We start from the raw sequence: 15,232 nt of genomic DNA, 5'->3' as shown, positions 1-15,232 counted from the left end.
TCTTCATTCCTCTCCTTTTCCACTGCATGCCTCCATCTTTCCAATTGTTCCTTCGCCTGCTCCCTATTTCATCTGCGAACATCATCCAGTCTAACCTCATCTGTCGGCCTATCCATTACGAACAAAAAGGGGCTCAGAGCTGATCCCTGATGCAATCCCACCTTCACCTTAAATTCTTCTGTTATACCTACGGCACACCTCACCACTGTTCTGCTGCCCTCATACAAGTCCTGTACTATTCCAACAGATTTAACCACCACACTAGACGTCTGCGTGGTACTCTACTTGGTACTCTTTCATAGGCTTTCTCTAGATCCACAAAAACACAATGTGTCTTTGCCCTGCCGGTCCTTGGCACGCACTGGCAGAAATCACTGAGGCGCACACCTGCGCCTCGTTCCATGTAATCACACCTGATACACAAAGGACTCCACGTACGGTCTGCCCTTTGCCAGATCGTTGCCTTGTTCCTGCACTCCTGTTTCTATTCCTGCTCTCCCATGTACCGACCTGCCTGCCTAATGACCTGCCTCTCACACCTGATGACTTTGTTACTGCTGCTTCTGTGGACTGCTTGTTTGATCCCCAACACTGGACTGAATAAAAACATTTCCCAAACTGCCTCTACATCTTCCAAGTTGGTCATTTGGGCCCAGCCCTGTGTTTTGGTCATGACAGAATGATCTGGCAATAACATGGACCCAACCGACTCAGCTCCGATCCATCAGTCCCCGCATATCCAAGGCAGATGTATCACCGAGCAGGAAGCTGCTCTCCAGTAGACTAACCATAGGTTACAGGAGATTTGTGCTCGGCTGCACTCTTGGTTCACGTCCATGTCCAGTACTACTGACACCAGTCCGACGATAGCTACCGCTGCCCAAGTCCAGCACTCGCTTTCCTGAGGCTGATGCCCAGCAGACCTCGTGTATCCCACTCTCCTGGCCTGAGCGGTTTTCCACAAACTCGGGTAATATTAGATCCTTCCTCGCCCAGTGTGATCTCCACTTTGAGTTGCGGCCCTGTGCCTTTCCCATTGACCGTTCCCGGAAAGCTTTCAAGATATCCCACCAGACTGGGAGAGCAGAGGCCTGTGCCACAGCCGAATCGATCTGCGGTTCCGATACCTGTCGTGCCTGGACCTCCTTTGTGGGAGCTATGACGCGGGTTTTTCTATACACGTCCCTGGAACGTGAGACGGTGGCTTCTTTGATCTTGCGCCGACAAGGGTAACGCAGAGTTGAGGATTATGCTATTGAGTTCTGCATCCGAGCGGCAGAGTGGCGGTGGAACGAAGGAGCATTCCTTCCAGGAGGTGTCGCCCGGGATTCAAGACCGCCTCTTCGCAGTGGAACTGCCCACGAACCTGGACTCACTTATCACCCTTGCCCTGAGGATCAACCAGAGGCTCGAGATATGGTGGGGGGATGTGCTACAGGGGGATCCCCGACGGAACCTCGTACCACAGATCGGGCTCCAACTGGGTCAGGTTGATGGGATGGAGCCCATGCAAGTCAAGGGGGTCAACGGCTCCACTGAGGAGCAGCAACGACGCCGGCGAGAAGGTCGGTGTTATTATTGTGGGTGGTTGGGCCACCTCATGGCTCGCTGTCCTGTCAAACCTGCATGACCCGCACTCAGGGTGTCCACGCCTATAAGTTTAAACTACACAATGGGCGGTTCGACGCGGTCCCTGGTTCAGGTTACGGTAAGTGCAGGCGGACGTTCATGTTCGGATATGGTGTTAATCGACTCCGGGCCAGACGCGAACACTTATTGGGCTTGGAAACATTTAGGGTATGGTGTCTCCGGCATGCTTATGCGGCGAATGGCAAGTTTTTGTGCCAAATAACCCACCGCAATCAATGACATGACATTCCCTGACGCACACACCAAACACATGAGTTTCCACGTCTTCGATTCCCAGAACAGTGACATAATTCTGGGGATCCCCTGGCTCAAGCAGCATAAGCCCCTCATTGACTGGCCTCGGGGCCAAATCAAATCATGAGGCTCGAAATGTGGAGTCACGTGCCTTGCACCCCCTGAGAAATGGGAGCTGCCGATCACTCCAGTAGTACTGTGGGACACGCAACCGGAGCCAGATTTGTCGCTAGATTCTCCCTGCTGTTCCAATTTGAAAGAACCGTTCTCGCAAGCAAAGACTCAGTCTCTCCCGCCTCACCGGCCGTATAACTGTGCCATTGAATTACTGCCACGCACCTCACCCCCGCGTGGGAGACTCATTTCTCTTACAGGTCCGGACCACCAAGCCATGAGAGACTATGTCGAGGAGTCACTGGCGGTGGGCCTTATCCGAGCCTCATCTTCACCCACCGGAGCTGGCTTCTTCTTTGTTGAAAAGAAGGACACAACCCTGTGCCCCCGGATCAACAACTGGGGCCTGAATGACATCACATTTAACAGTATCCCCTTCCCCAAATCGCCACGGCCTTCGAACTGCTGCAAGGGGCTCATGTTTTCACCAAATTGGACTTATGGAACGCATACCACCTGGTGTGCATTGGGGAGGGGGACGAGTGGAAAACCGCCTACAACACGTCCACGGCCACTATGAATACCTAGTGATGCCGTTTGGGCTCACCAATGTGCCAATGGTATTCCAGAATTTCATAAATGATGTCCAGCATGAAATGCTCAACAAACATGTTTTTGTCTAGCTCGACGACATTATGATTTATTCTCCAGACAAGGATTCCCATGTCGGGCACGTCCGGGCTGTGCTGCAGCAACTGCTGTGGCACAACCTATATGTCAAAGCAGAAAAATGCGAATTTCACTGGCTCTGTCGCATTCCTAGGTTTCATTCTTGCACAGGGGGGAATCTGCATGGAACCCAGCAAGATCGAATCAGTCCTTCAGTGGCACACCCCCACGAACCTCAAAGAGGTTTAAAGATTCATTTGATTCGCTCACTTTTGTTGTAAGTTTATTTAAAACTTCAGCTCCAGAGTTGCTCCCTTACATGCGCTCACCTCTCCCCACAACTCTTTTGAATGGAACGCAGCCTGCCAGGTGGGCTTCAGCAAACTCAAGGCTGGCTTCACGTCACTCCTGGTCCTCATCCTGCCCGTCCCAGAGAGACATTTTGTCGTTCAGGTGGACGCATCAGACTCTGGGATAGGGGCGGTCCTCTCCCAAAGGAGCCCCAAGGACGGGAGACTATACCCCTGTGGCTTCGTTTCCAAGAGGTTGACTGTGGCGGAGCGAAACTACGATGTCGGAGACCGAGAGTTGCTTGCAGTCAATGACATCACATTTAACAACAAGTATCCCCTTCCCCAAATCGCCACGGCCTTCGAGCTGCTACAAGGGGCTCGTATTTTCACCAAATTGGACTTATGGAACGCATACTACCTTGCATTGGGGAGGGGGACGAGTGGAAAACCGCCTACAACATGTCCACAGCCAATACGGCCTATGGAGGAATGGAGACACTGGCTAGAGGGGTCTCAGGTTTCGTTCCTGGTACTGACAGACCACAAGAACCTCGAGTACCTGCCAAAAGACTAAATGCCCGACAAGCCAGGTGGGCACTCTTCTTTACTCGTTTCCGGTTCACGATGTCCTTCCAACCAGGGACCATGAACTGCAAGCCCGACGCCCTATTCTCCCTTAATCCTCCTTTGTTTCGATCTTCACATGGGAGATTGACACCCAAGTGAAGGAAGCCTTGAAACTCCCCCACACAAGCCGGATGCCCCGCCAACAGAATGTTTGTCGTGTCCCCACTGAGAGGGAAGGTAATAGACTGGCCTCACACGAATCAGGTGTGTTACCCGGGCATGGCCAAGACCCAGTCAGTGGTGGAAAAACACTTTTGGTGACCGAAAAAAAAAAAAGACAGACAAGAATAAGTCAATGCATGCCTGACTTGTGCGACCAATAAACCCTCTCAGCAACGGCCTGCTTGGGAGCTACATCTGCTGTCTGTTCCCCAACGCCCATGGTCCCACATATCCTTAGAGTCACACTGCCATTTTCTCAGCGGTGGAGCCGGTTCTCTAAAATTGTCCATTTCGTTCCGCTCCCAAAGATTCCCCTCCGCCCAACAGACCACTGAGGTCCTGTTGGATAAGACTTTCTGTTACCATGTTTTGCCCACAGATTTGGTTTCGGATAGGGGCCCCCAGTTTATGTCCCAATTCTGGAGGGAGTTTTGCTCCCTTATTGGGGCCACGGCAAGTGTACCCTGGGCTAGCATGCTTGTCCCGAGGAGCGTTCATGGATCCCGTCTCGGTTTGTGGTCGATGCTAACTTCCTCAGAGACTTTCACACCTCCCACCGTGAGGGGCCTGGACCTTCTGGGACCGGTCATTAGGGGGGGATACTGTCATAGCCCGTCCGCTCCTTGTCCTGGCTGTCCCTGACGCGGCACGCTCTGATAGCAATCATTGAGGTTCACACCTGCGCCTCGTTCCACGTAATCATGGCTGATACAAATAGGACTCCACGTATGATCTGGCCTTTGCGAGATCGTTGCCTCATACCTCGTTCCCGCTCCCTCCTGATTCTGTTCATGCTCTCCCGTGTATCCTGCCTGCCTACTGACCTGCTTCTCACGCCTGACGACTTTGTTACTGCTGCTTCCGTGGACTGGCTGTTTGAGCCCTGACACTGGACTGAATAACAAAGTTTCCCAAACTGCCTCTATGTCTCCTGAGTTGTGCATTTGGGTCCAACCCCGTGTTTCGGTCGTGACACAATGTAACTCCTTCTGAACTTCTCTGTAATTTTCAATTAGCATCCTCAAGGCAAATAATGCATCCGTGATTCTCTTTCTAAGCATGAAACCAAGCTGTTGCTCCCAGATACTGACTTCTGTCCTGAGTCTACTCTCCACTACTTTTTCCCATAACTGCATTGTGTGGTTGATCAGCTTTATTCCTCTATAGTTGCCACAGCTTTGCAAGTCACCTTTCTTCTTAAAAATGGGAACTAGCACACTTTTCCTCCATTCTTCAGGCATCCTCTCGCCCACTAGTCTTCTGTTGAATAAGTTGTTCAAAAACTCCACAGCCACCTCTCCAAATTGCTTCCAGATCCACTGGTATGTCATCAGGACCAACTGCCTTTCCATTTTTCATCCTTTTCAGTGCCTTTCGAACTTCGCCCTTACTAATCATTGCCGCTTCCTGGTCCTTCACACTTACCTCTTTGACTCTTCCTTCTCTCTCATTTTCTTCATTCATCATCTTCTCAAAGTATTCTTTCCATCTATTCTGCACACTACTGGCACCAATCAACACATTTCCATCTCTATTCTTAATCACCCTTACCTGCTGCACATCCTTCCCATCTCTATCCATCTGTCTGGCTCACATATAGAGATCCTTTTCTACTTTCGTTTCCAACCTGGTGTACATGTCGTCATATGCCTCTTATTTAGCCTTCGCCACCTCTCCCTTTGCCCGACATCGCATCTATTAATGTGAATGAGTTCTAATAATGTTAATCATCTTTCAATCAGTAAGCTATTCAGGAGTGCCTTGGCTTTCATTTTATCACATGAAAAAGACACAAAAACTAAGTTCTCGCATTCCAATTCAAACAAATGGCATTGTTACTGTCTGACTCCCTGAATTGTTTTCTCGGTTTAAAAAAAAATGTTGGCTAACTCCCATGTTACAATATAAACCGTGATGTAGGATTATTTGCAGTAAAAATGAGGACTGGTTTTGATAATAGAGTGTTGGTATTGAGTGGTTGAGGTTGAGAAATGTGCCAAATTCTTTAAGGCGGGTACTTGCTGTACAGTATATCGTATCACAAGGCTACATTAATGCTCTGTGCAGGCAAAGTACTCAGTGCTCAGTTGGGGAAGTATTGAGTTGAGAAAACCCTTTTGTGAGTCCCTGTTTGTATTTTTTTTTTTTTAAGTAAAATATTGTTTCAAACAAGTGCTGTATGGTTCACACTTATATATAGAAAAAGGACATACAGTTTATTGAGGGTTTTGTTCATCACAAATTTAATTGGGGCAGCACGGTTGGGCGATTGGTTCGCTCATCAGCCACACAGTTCTCAGGACCTGAATTTATATCCAGCCTTCCCTGTGTGGAGTTTGCATGTTCTCCTGATGCCTGTGTGTATTTTCTCCAGGTACCCCGGTTTCGTACCATATCCAAAAACTTGCATGGTAGGTTAATTTAAGACTCTAAATTGCCTACAGGTGTGAATGTGTGTGAATGGTTATATGTGCCCTGCGATTGACTGCCCATCAATTCAGGGTGTACCACGCCTCACGCACAAAGATACCTGGGATAGGCTTCAGCATGCCCGCTACTCGAATTAGGGTAAATGGAACAAAAATTTATGAATTTTAGGGGTACTGGGATTCATTTTAGGGGTGACTCAGCATCACCCGAAGAGAACTAGCAATATCAACGGATCAGACACCTATTGTGAATGTTATTTCTTGTTTGATAAAAGCAAGTTGCACAAAGATTACTGAAACATTGAAGGGCTGGACATGTGCATTCAAAATGTTAAGGATGTAATTAGGTTTACCTCAAACAATTAAACCACATTTTGAGTTTCATCTTTTTGGAGCTCAATGAGTATCAGAAACAACAATATGCAGACTTATTGCAGGATGAAAGCCCAACCTTACCAAATAGTATGATTTCAGATCTACTCTCCATCTCTCTTTTACTCTGGACCTTATATTTCCAATTTCAGACTGATTACTTTGTCTTAACACCTTGCGGTTTCTTCATCTAGTATGGCTGGTTCTTCTCTGGCGGAGAACTTGATAAGCAAGAGAAAGCTTCAGATGCGGAAATGCCCCACATGCCAAACATTGACCACCTGTTGTGCAACATTGCCAGGCAAGGTATACCACGAGAAGCGTCAGGTGAGGTTGGGGACATTGTATATTCATAATAAATACTGTGACATTCTCATTGATACACTATATGGACAGAGCACACTATGTTTCAACTTATACAGATATTATTTGTTTGAGATAAACCTTTGATTTTTAGTTTTCTGGGGAACTTTTTGTACAGTACAGTATATGGTTCCCAGGGCTAACAAGCTCATTTTTGTCTTTTCCCATATTGTTGGTACTGTTTCCCTCAGAGGTCCGTTATGACTATGAAACTATATAGATGTCTCATCGCCACAATCTAGTAGTTAGTGGTAGCTGATCAATAGAGGGGCATAGGGTGCCACCCTACCGCTGCTGAGTTATAAGAAAAATGAAAAGAAAATATCACAATTAAAATAATTTAAAATTATAAATCTCTCTATTTTTAGACTAGGAGTTGAATAAATAGTTATACTGTTTATGATGAGTAAAATTAATTGTTGTGGTTGTCTCATTTTATGATGCAACTTTCGGTTAAGGGTACATTAAAGCTTTCCCATCGACAACACTCGTTAAATTTTTGACATCCACAGCTGGTCCTTGTGAAATACAAACCATATAGTATTCTTGAGGTAGGGTGTTGGATTCTGATGCCCTTTTGACATTAAGCACGGATAATGTTAGAGTTTTTTTTACAGACTGGTACAGACTTTTGTTTCCCAGCTGAGTGTTGGATTAAATTTATGTTTTCTCATATTTGCTCTCTTGTTTGCTTTTAATGCACTTTTGCTATGATATGCTTTAACAATGTGATGTAATTAAGAGGCACATTGGGTGCCGTGGAAACACCAGACACTGATGCAGTAGACAACATAAAGACTGATGATCTCAAGAGGACGGTGAAGACATTGCAAAGACACATTGGCTTTTTTTTGTCACAATTGCTTTGTTTATCGACTCATTCACTCATCAACACTTGTTTGTCATGTTTACCTTGTTGCATTGCGGACCACTCTAAGGAAATAAAGAGTAGGAGTCGTGTAGATGTGAACAGAACAGGTTGGAGATGGTGAAAGAGACACATCCCACATTCTTTTCATGAGTAAAAGTTCCTCTTTTCTTCCTTCCTTGAGAAATTGTACTTTAAATGTCCTGGGTTGCGTGTGCCTGGCTCTCACCGGACGCCATATCGCTGATCACGTCACTGAACCTGTCTCTGACTGCGTAAACCAGACATCAACTTGGTCCTTTGAGCCAGATCCTTTGGGATCATCTGTCATCTGTTACATTTGTCAGCCTATCCAGGACTACCGCAAACGGGAAGGGGATCAGCGTGGATCCCTGATGCAGTCCCACTTCTACCTCAAATTATTCTGACGCGCCATGGGCACACCTCAGCGACAGAATTGTAAATAATCAAAATCTTCCTTCCTACAGGTGGAATATTCTTTCGACGTCAAACATTACTGCAACTTGGAATTTATGGAAGTGACACAGAACACCAACCAGTGCATTTGTCAGGTCAGGACCAGTCAGAAGATAGTCATTATGAGATGTGTTTTGGTATCGGGCGGAACATTCAAATACAAAATGTGTATGATTTGGACATGTTCAGAGACGAGAGAGTGAGTATATTGGTAGAAGTGTGCTGAGAATGGAGCTGCCAGGCAAAAGAGCGAGAGGAAGACCAAAGAGAAGGTTGATGGATGTTGTGAGGGAGGACATAAGGACAGTGGGTGTGAGAAAAGATGCACAAGTTAGGCTTAGATGGAAAACGATGACATGCTGTGGCGACCCCTATCGGGACAAGCCGAAAGGAAAAGAAGAAGATTTGCGCATTTATGTAGAACCAACACTTTTAGAGTACAATAATCTCTGAATTCTTTTAAATAATGTTATGATTTTGCACACCAATGATGACAAAAGTACTCCTTACCATTAATGCGACTTCTGGTGCTGCATGGTTTTGCTGATGGTTTTATAGTCTGTTTCATACGTTGTTAGATTAGGCTTCAAGCAGGTGTAGAGATTGTTAATCGTGTACGTAATTCAATTTGATTTGCCATCATGATGGTACAATGGTGAACAGTTTCAAAATGTTTATTGGCAACATCAAGTACGAATCTTCTTTTCTTTTCGCCTTGTTCCGTTAGGGGTCGCCACAACGACCTTTTTCCATCATAGCCTATCTCCTGCATCTTCCTCTCTAACCCCAACTGCCCTCATGTAGACATTCTTAGCCAGCTCTTCCTTTAAAATAACCCCTACTCCATTTCTCTTCCCATCTCCTCCGTGGTAGAATAATTTAAACCCTGGTCCTAAACTTCTAGCCTTACTACCTTTCCACCTGCTCTCTTGGATGTACAGTATATCAACCTTTCTCCTAATCATCATGTCAACCAACTCCTGAGCTTTTCCTGTCATAGTCCCAACATTCAAAGTGCCTACACTCAGTTGTAGGCTCTGTGCATTCCTCTTTTTCTTCTGATGATGGATCCGGTTTCCTCGTCTTCTTCGTCTTCGACCCACAGGAGCTGAATTTCCACCAACGCCCTGCAGGATAGCAGTGCCGGGGGCGGGCGTTGTTAACCCGGGCCATGACCGATCCGGTATGGGATTCTTTATATGAACGCTTACATTTGTTTGGCACAGATTTTACGCCGGATGCCCTTCCCGACGCAACCCTCTGCATTTACCCAGGCTTGGGACCGGCCTACAGATTGCACTGGTTTGCGCCCCCATAGGGCTGCATTACATCAAGTACGAATGCTTTGGCATATTCCCTTCATCCATCCATCCACTCATTTTCTTAGTTGCGTATCCTCACAAGGGTCGTGGGAGTGCAGAGCCAGGTGTCAACGGGCAGGAGGTGGGGTACAGCTTGAACTGATTGCCAGCCAATCGCAGGGCACATAGAGACAAACGGCCGCACTCACAATCACACCAGGGGAAATTTAGTGTCCCCAATTAATGTTGCATGATTTTGGGGATGTGGGAGGAAACCGGAATGCCTGGAGAAAAGCCACGCAGGCACGGGGAGAACGTGCGAACGCCACATGGGGAGGACTGGGGTTGAACCCAGGTCTCCAGAACTGTGAGGCCTATGTTTTTCAGCTGTTCCACCATGCCAAGAGTGAACACTTTTGGTGATTAAAAAAAAAAAAAGATGTTCTTACAAACAGTATTATTTCATTGGCGGCACTGTGGTGCAACTCGTTAAAGGGTTGGCCTCAATATTCTGAGGACCTGGGTTGAAACCGCAGTGTGTATAGCTTCCACGTTCTCCCCGTGCCTGCATGGGTTTTCTCCAGGGAATTTGTTTTCATTCCACATCCCCAAAACATGCATTAATTGGATATTCTAAATTGCTTGTCGGTAAGATTGTGAGTGCAAATGGTTGTTTGTTTTTATGTGCGATGTGATATGCTGCCAACCAGCTCATGCTTTACTGTGCCTCCCAACTTAAAATCGCTGGGGTTGGCTCTACTGCGACACATGTCCCAAGCGGTAATGAAAGGATTTGGGGAACTGAGGACTATAATTGCTGAAGCTTTGTTGGTGGAATTCTTTGCCATTCTTGCTTGATGTAAAACTTCACTTGCTCAATAGTCTCGCATCTCCATTGTCATGTTCTGTACTTCACAATGTTGCACATAGTTTCCTTGGGAGACAGTTCTGCTGGCAGGCCATGTTAGTATTCTCACTCTTTTACGACGACAAACCACATTGTTGTAACATGCAGGACATGTCTTGCCATTGTTGTGCTGAAATAAGCAGGCATCTACCTAGGAAAGACATGTTTGGATGGCAGATATGTTGCTCTAAAACCTCTACACACATTTCAGCATTAATGTTGCCCCTTTTTGGGAATGTGTTGCAGGCATAAAATCTTCATCACTTTGGACATTAAATGAACATTAAATATATTTCCTTTGCAGTTTATTCAATTGATTGAATGATTTGAAAATCCTTGTATTCTGTTTCTATTCACAATTTACACAATGTCCCAATTTTGTTGGCATTTGGGTTTTTACTACCAATCAACATTGTTGCAGATCTCAAAGATGAAGTTTAAGGCGTCTCACATAATTCAACAGCGGCACGTCTCCTGAAAGGTTGCAATTAGGATGACATTAGCTCATCTTTTAGGACGCAGGCTTTGGAACCGGAATGTCACAGTTTGAGTCCCACTATGAACAAATATATGCTAGTCTGCTTCCTAATTGCTTTCGTGGTCCCCTTGAGCAATGCACTGTCGCCACCTCTGGGCTTAAGATTTTGAATGCCCTTTCATCCTGACCTCTATCTTTGCATGCTGTTGTTTGATCTAGTACTCTGTGTGGCAACATAAATACTGTATATTGTACATCACAGTGAGTTTAATTGTCTCTGTGAGGGATTACGAGTGTAATACATTTTTAATAAATTGTAAATGAAAAAAGTACATTACCAGTGCTCTCTACATTTTTGTTTAAATCTCTTTTTTTTCCATCACTTGGATGCATCCCGACAGATTCCACCAACCAGCGATTCAGTTAAGTTGAAGGTAAGCATTGGAAAAATAAGTCAGACTTCCATATGTCACTGGAACCTAACATTTCAAGGAAAGTATCTGAACTTGTTTCATCTTTTGTTGAGTGCAGTAAAAGACTCAAGCACCGGGGACATCCTGACAAAGTCCATCATCTCTGCTGTGACCCGCAAATGTAAAAAATTGTCCCAGTAGTCATCTCACAGGCGGCACGGTGGCGCAGCTGGAGAGCGTTGGCCTCACAGTTCTGAGGGCCCAGGTTCGACTCCAGACCCGCCTCTGTGGAGTTGCATGTTCTCCCCATGACTGCGTGGGTTTCCCCTGGCCACTCCGGTTTCCTCCCACATCCCAAAAACACGCACCATTAATTGACCCTAAGTGTAATTGTGAGTGCGGCTGTTTCTCTCTACGTGTGATTGGCTGGCAAACAGTTCAGGGTGTACCCTGCCTCCTGCCCATTGACAGCTGGGATAGGCTCCAGCAAGCCCTGCAACCCTTGTGAGGATAAACGGCAAAGAAAATGGATGGATGGATAGTCATCTCACAGACAGCAGTTCAGTTGAAAACTTTGAGCACCTATCAATTAAATCCAGCAATTATGGTAATACAAAACATTTGGATGGAAACGACACTTATGGAAGAGATGTGGAGCACTGTATTCCCACGCACGAAAACATGGACCCTAACTATCTGACTGAAGTAACTCGAAGAGAAATCAACTTTGGAACAGAATGTGAAAGTGATGCAGTTGAAAAGGATTTTCAACGAGCTGATGATATACTACAAATTTGTCAAAACAGCTGCCTCTGCCCATGCAACCAGATGAAATACACATACCTATACTTTACCCATGAGCAGTCCTCACAATTTGGCAAAGGAACGACCCAAACTCCACTTGTGTGTTTTCCCAACAAGGTTTCCAGACCAATGCAAGGCTAAAAAAAAAAAAAATCAAAGCAGCCTAAAACCAGTCTGGGGACAGCTCATGACAACTTTCAAAGAAAATGTCATAAGGACAAACGCAATGTCCATGAACTTAGAACTTCAATTGGGCCAGAGGGATGATATCATAAGAGAACAAAGAGCAGTGAAAATTAGTGGAAATCATCATCACTCTTCATGAGGGAGCGACTTGTCATCATAAATCACAATTAGGTCGTCTCTTGTCTTGTACCGGGTAAAACTTCTTATTCGTTGTTTGTTGAGCACAACTCCCCAATATCTTCCTCTGTTGATCAACTGAGTTCAACTCCACTCAGCTATGTATGTATATATGGTAATATATGTAATATAGGTATGGTAATAGCCTGCTGTTGATACACTGTTATTGTTTAATCCATTCACTCAATTTAAGAGCTCATCTAACAGGAGGGATTAGGTCAACGAGTGTTGCAACACATTTGCCCCTCAGTGTTTCTTTCTGTCGACAACAAATCGACAGCACATACAGTAATCCTTCTCTACTTCGTGCTTCACCTATTGCGGCTTCAGTGCATCGCCCCCCCTCCCCAATAATCGATCGGTATACAGGACTGTATTACGGGAAGACACATTGACACAAGGATTTGTCCTCGGCGCGTAATCGACAAATGAGAGCATGTGTGGATTTATCTCGTGAGCCGATAGACTGTAAGCCCCACCTAACAAATTCTGTTCCGCTTTGTTTGTCACTTTATTTGTCACTTTCTGTACTGCAATCAAAATTGTATTGCTTTGTTATTGTTTAACTCGTGTGTGTGTGTGTGTGTGTATTTTTATTCATAATTTTCCTTTCATACTTTTAGATTATTATGATGCGGAATTCTGGAACGTTCCGAGGAGTGCCTACATGAGGACGAGTGGGAGCATCAATTGAGCTTCTTACCACCACTCTTAGGACAAGTAGACAAGTAAATGCCACACTGCATTCTGCCTTTCATCTCTGGACATTTCTGGACATTTGTTGACTTAGAATATTTGCAGGAAAGAACGTTAGCCTGGTTGTTCAACTCTGGTGACAATTCGTTGCATGGCTCGACTACTCGGTCTTTTAACTCTATTTTGTGTTAATTGTTTTATTGTTTTTGTGTTGTATTGTTGTGTGTGTGTGATTAAATTGTCTAATCATAGTAATAATAAGGGCTTTGTCATATTTTGCTGGTTTGAGCAAGGGGGTTTTAGTCTAAATTCACACCTAACAAAAGTGGGGGCTCATCCGGGATTTAATTCATTTGACATTTGAGACATCTGTTTAAAAGCATGAATTTTTTTTGCATATTTGCAACTTAAACTGTGAAGCCAGCAAAATTGACTTTAATCTTGAGCACTTTATTAGGTCCCCTACCCCTGATTCAGTCTGTGATTTGCGCAAGTCTGATCTTCTGCAAGTTGCTAGTCATTTCCGAATTGATGCCAAACCTGCTATGAGAAAATTCCAAGTTTTGAAAATTGTTCTGGGTCATTACATTAATGAGAATTTTTGTTCCTGATGTTTTGGCCTTGGTAAAAGAGGAACTTCAGATGTTTGGGAATTATAGAAACTGGAATTACAACTTCAGATTGAAAGAGAGAGACCAAGGAAAGACATAGAACTTAAAAAAAAAAATTAATAAAGAGATTGAATTTAACAAACTTGAAAGGTTCTCTGATTCAGTTTGTTCTTTATCTTTTGATATTACTCGGTATGCCAAAATGGTCCCAACTTTCAATGAAAAAGAACTTGATAAATACTTCCTCTGGTTTGAGAAAGTTGCTGAAAACCTCAAGTGGCCTATAGAGTCATGGACTATGCTCTTGCAAATAGTCTTAAAGGGAAAAGCTCAGGATGCATATTCGGCCCTTTCTGTGGAGCAAAGTTCTGATTATCATTTTGTTAACACTCTACAGGAAGGTTATGAGTTAGTCCCCAAAGTGTACCGTGAGAAATTTAGAAGTATTAAAAAAAAGGGACAATGAGGGTTTTGTAGAGTTTGCTAGGGAAAAGACAATTTTGTTTGATAGGTGGTGGAGTTCAAAGGGGGTTTCAGAAATGTCCAGGGATGAAAGGCAGAATGCAGTGTGGCATGTACTTGTAAACTTGTCCAAAAAGTGGTGGTAAGAAGCACGGTTGATGGTCCTTCTCATCCTTTTATAGGCACTCCTCGGAACATTCCAGAATTCCACATCATAATAACATAAAAATATGGAAGGGAAATAAGGAATAAAAATACACACACACATAACACTCTCCCCCTTAAGTCAGTTAGTCATGGGATAGATGTGGGTGATGCTGTGCCTGTGAAACAACACCCATATCGAATGAATCCTGCGAAGAGTGAGATTCTACAGAAGGAGGTGCAGAGCATGCTGGACAATGACATTATTGAAACCAGTGATAGTCCATGGAGTTCACACAGTGTACTTGTGCCCAAGATTGGTGTTGGTGGTTGGTGCTACTGCGCTAACATGAAAACTGTCAATGCACTGTCACGAGCACTTGCATTCACTTGTACCGTTGTAGTTTTTGTATCAAGTATGTAAAGTATGAATGCTGTACTGTTGATGTTTTAAACATTCTGGTACCCACCCACACAACACACACAAAGCAAATCCCCATCTTAAAGCTACATTGGTAGCACCTCCAACACAAGTCTTCCAGTGATGAACGGGAACTATACAATAATATAATTTATAATTTACATTTATATGATAAATACCGAACCTGGTGCTGAATGCACTTAAAGGTCAAGTGGCATCCCTATAAACATTCTAAAATAGATATTGTAATAACAAATACAAATAACATCATTCACTTCGATGTCTATACGAAGAAAATAAATGTGAGTGGAGAGCAGGTCATCCAGCCGCAAAGTTGCAGAAGTGTCATTCTACGGCATCCAAGTGGTCGCCAT

The 15,232-nt window shown here is 44.7% G+C and overlaps 1 protein-coding gene across 1 annotated transcript in view; it reads left to right on the top strand.

Moving 5' to 3' along the window:
- LOC133495508 (rho GTPase-activating protein 21-like) overlaps window positions 1–13,090 on the top strand; it is a 62,328-nt gene extending 49,238 nt beyond the window's left edge. The window contains exons 19-21 of the mRNA XM_061810250.1: window positions 6,745–6,877; window positions 11,346–11,378; window positions 11,476–13,090. Coding sequence (XP_061666234.1) covers window positions 6,745–6,877; window positions 11,346–11,371 — 159 coding nt within the window. The 3' untranslated portion in view covers window positions 11,372–11,378; window positions 11,476–13,090. The remainder of the gene's footprint in view (window positions 1–6,744; window positions 6,878–11,345; window positions 11,379–11,475) is intronic.
- The last annotated feature ends 2,142 nt before the right edge of the window (window positions 13,091–15,232 follow it).

This window comes from Syngnathoides biaculeatus, chromosome 22, assembly GCF_019802595.1.
Source record: "Syngnathoides biaculeatus isolate LvHL_M chromosome 22, ASM1980259v1, whole genome shotgun sequence".
Classification (NCBI taxonomy): domain Eukaryota; kingdom Metazoa; phylum Chordata; class Actinopteri; order Syngnathiformes; family Syngnathidae; genus Syngnathoides; species Syngnathoides biaculeatus.
Note: the sequence above shows the minus strand (reverse complement) of the source record. Positions and strands in the feature narration are given on the sequence as shown.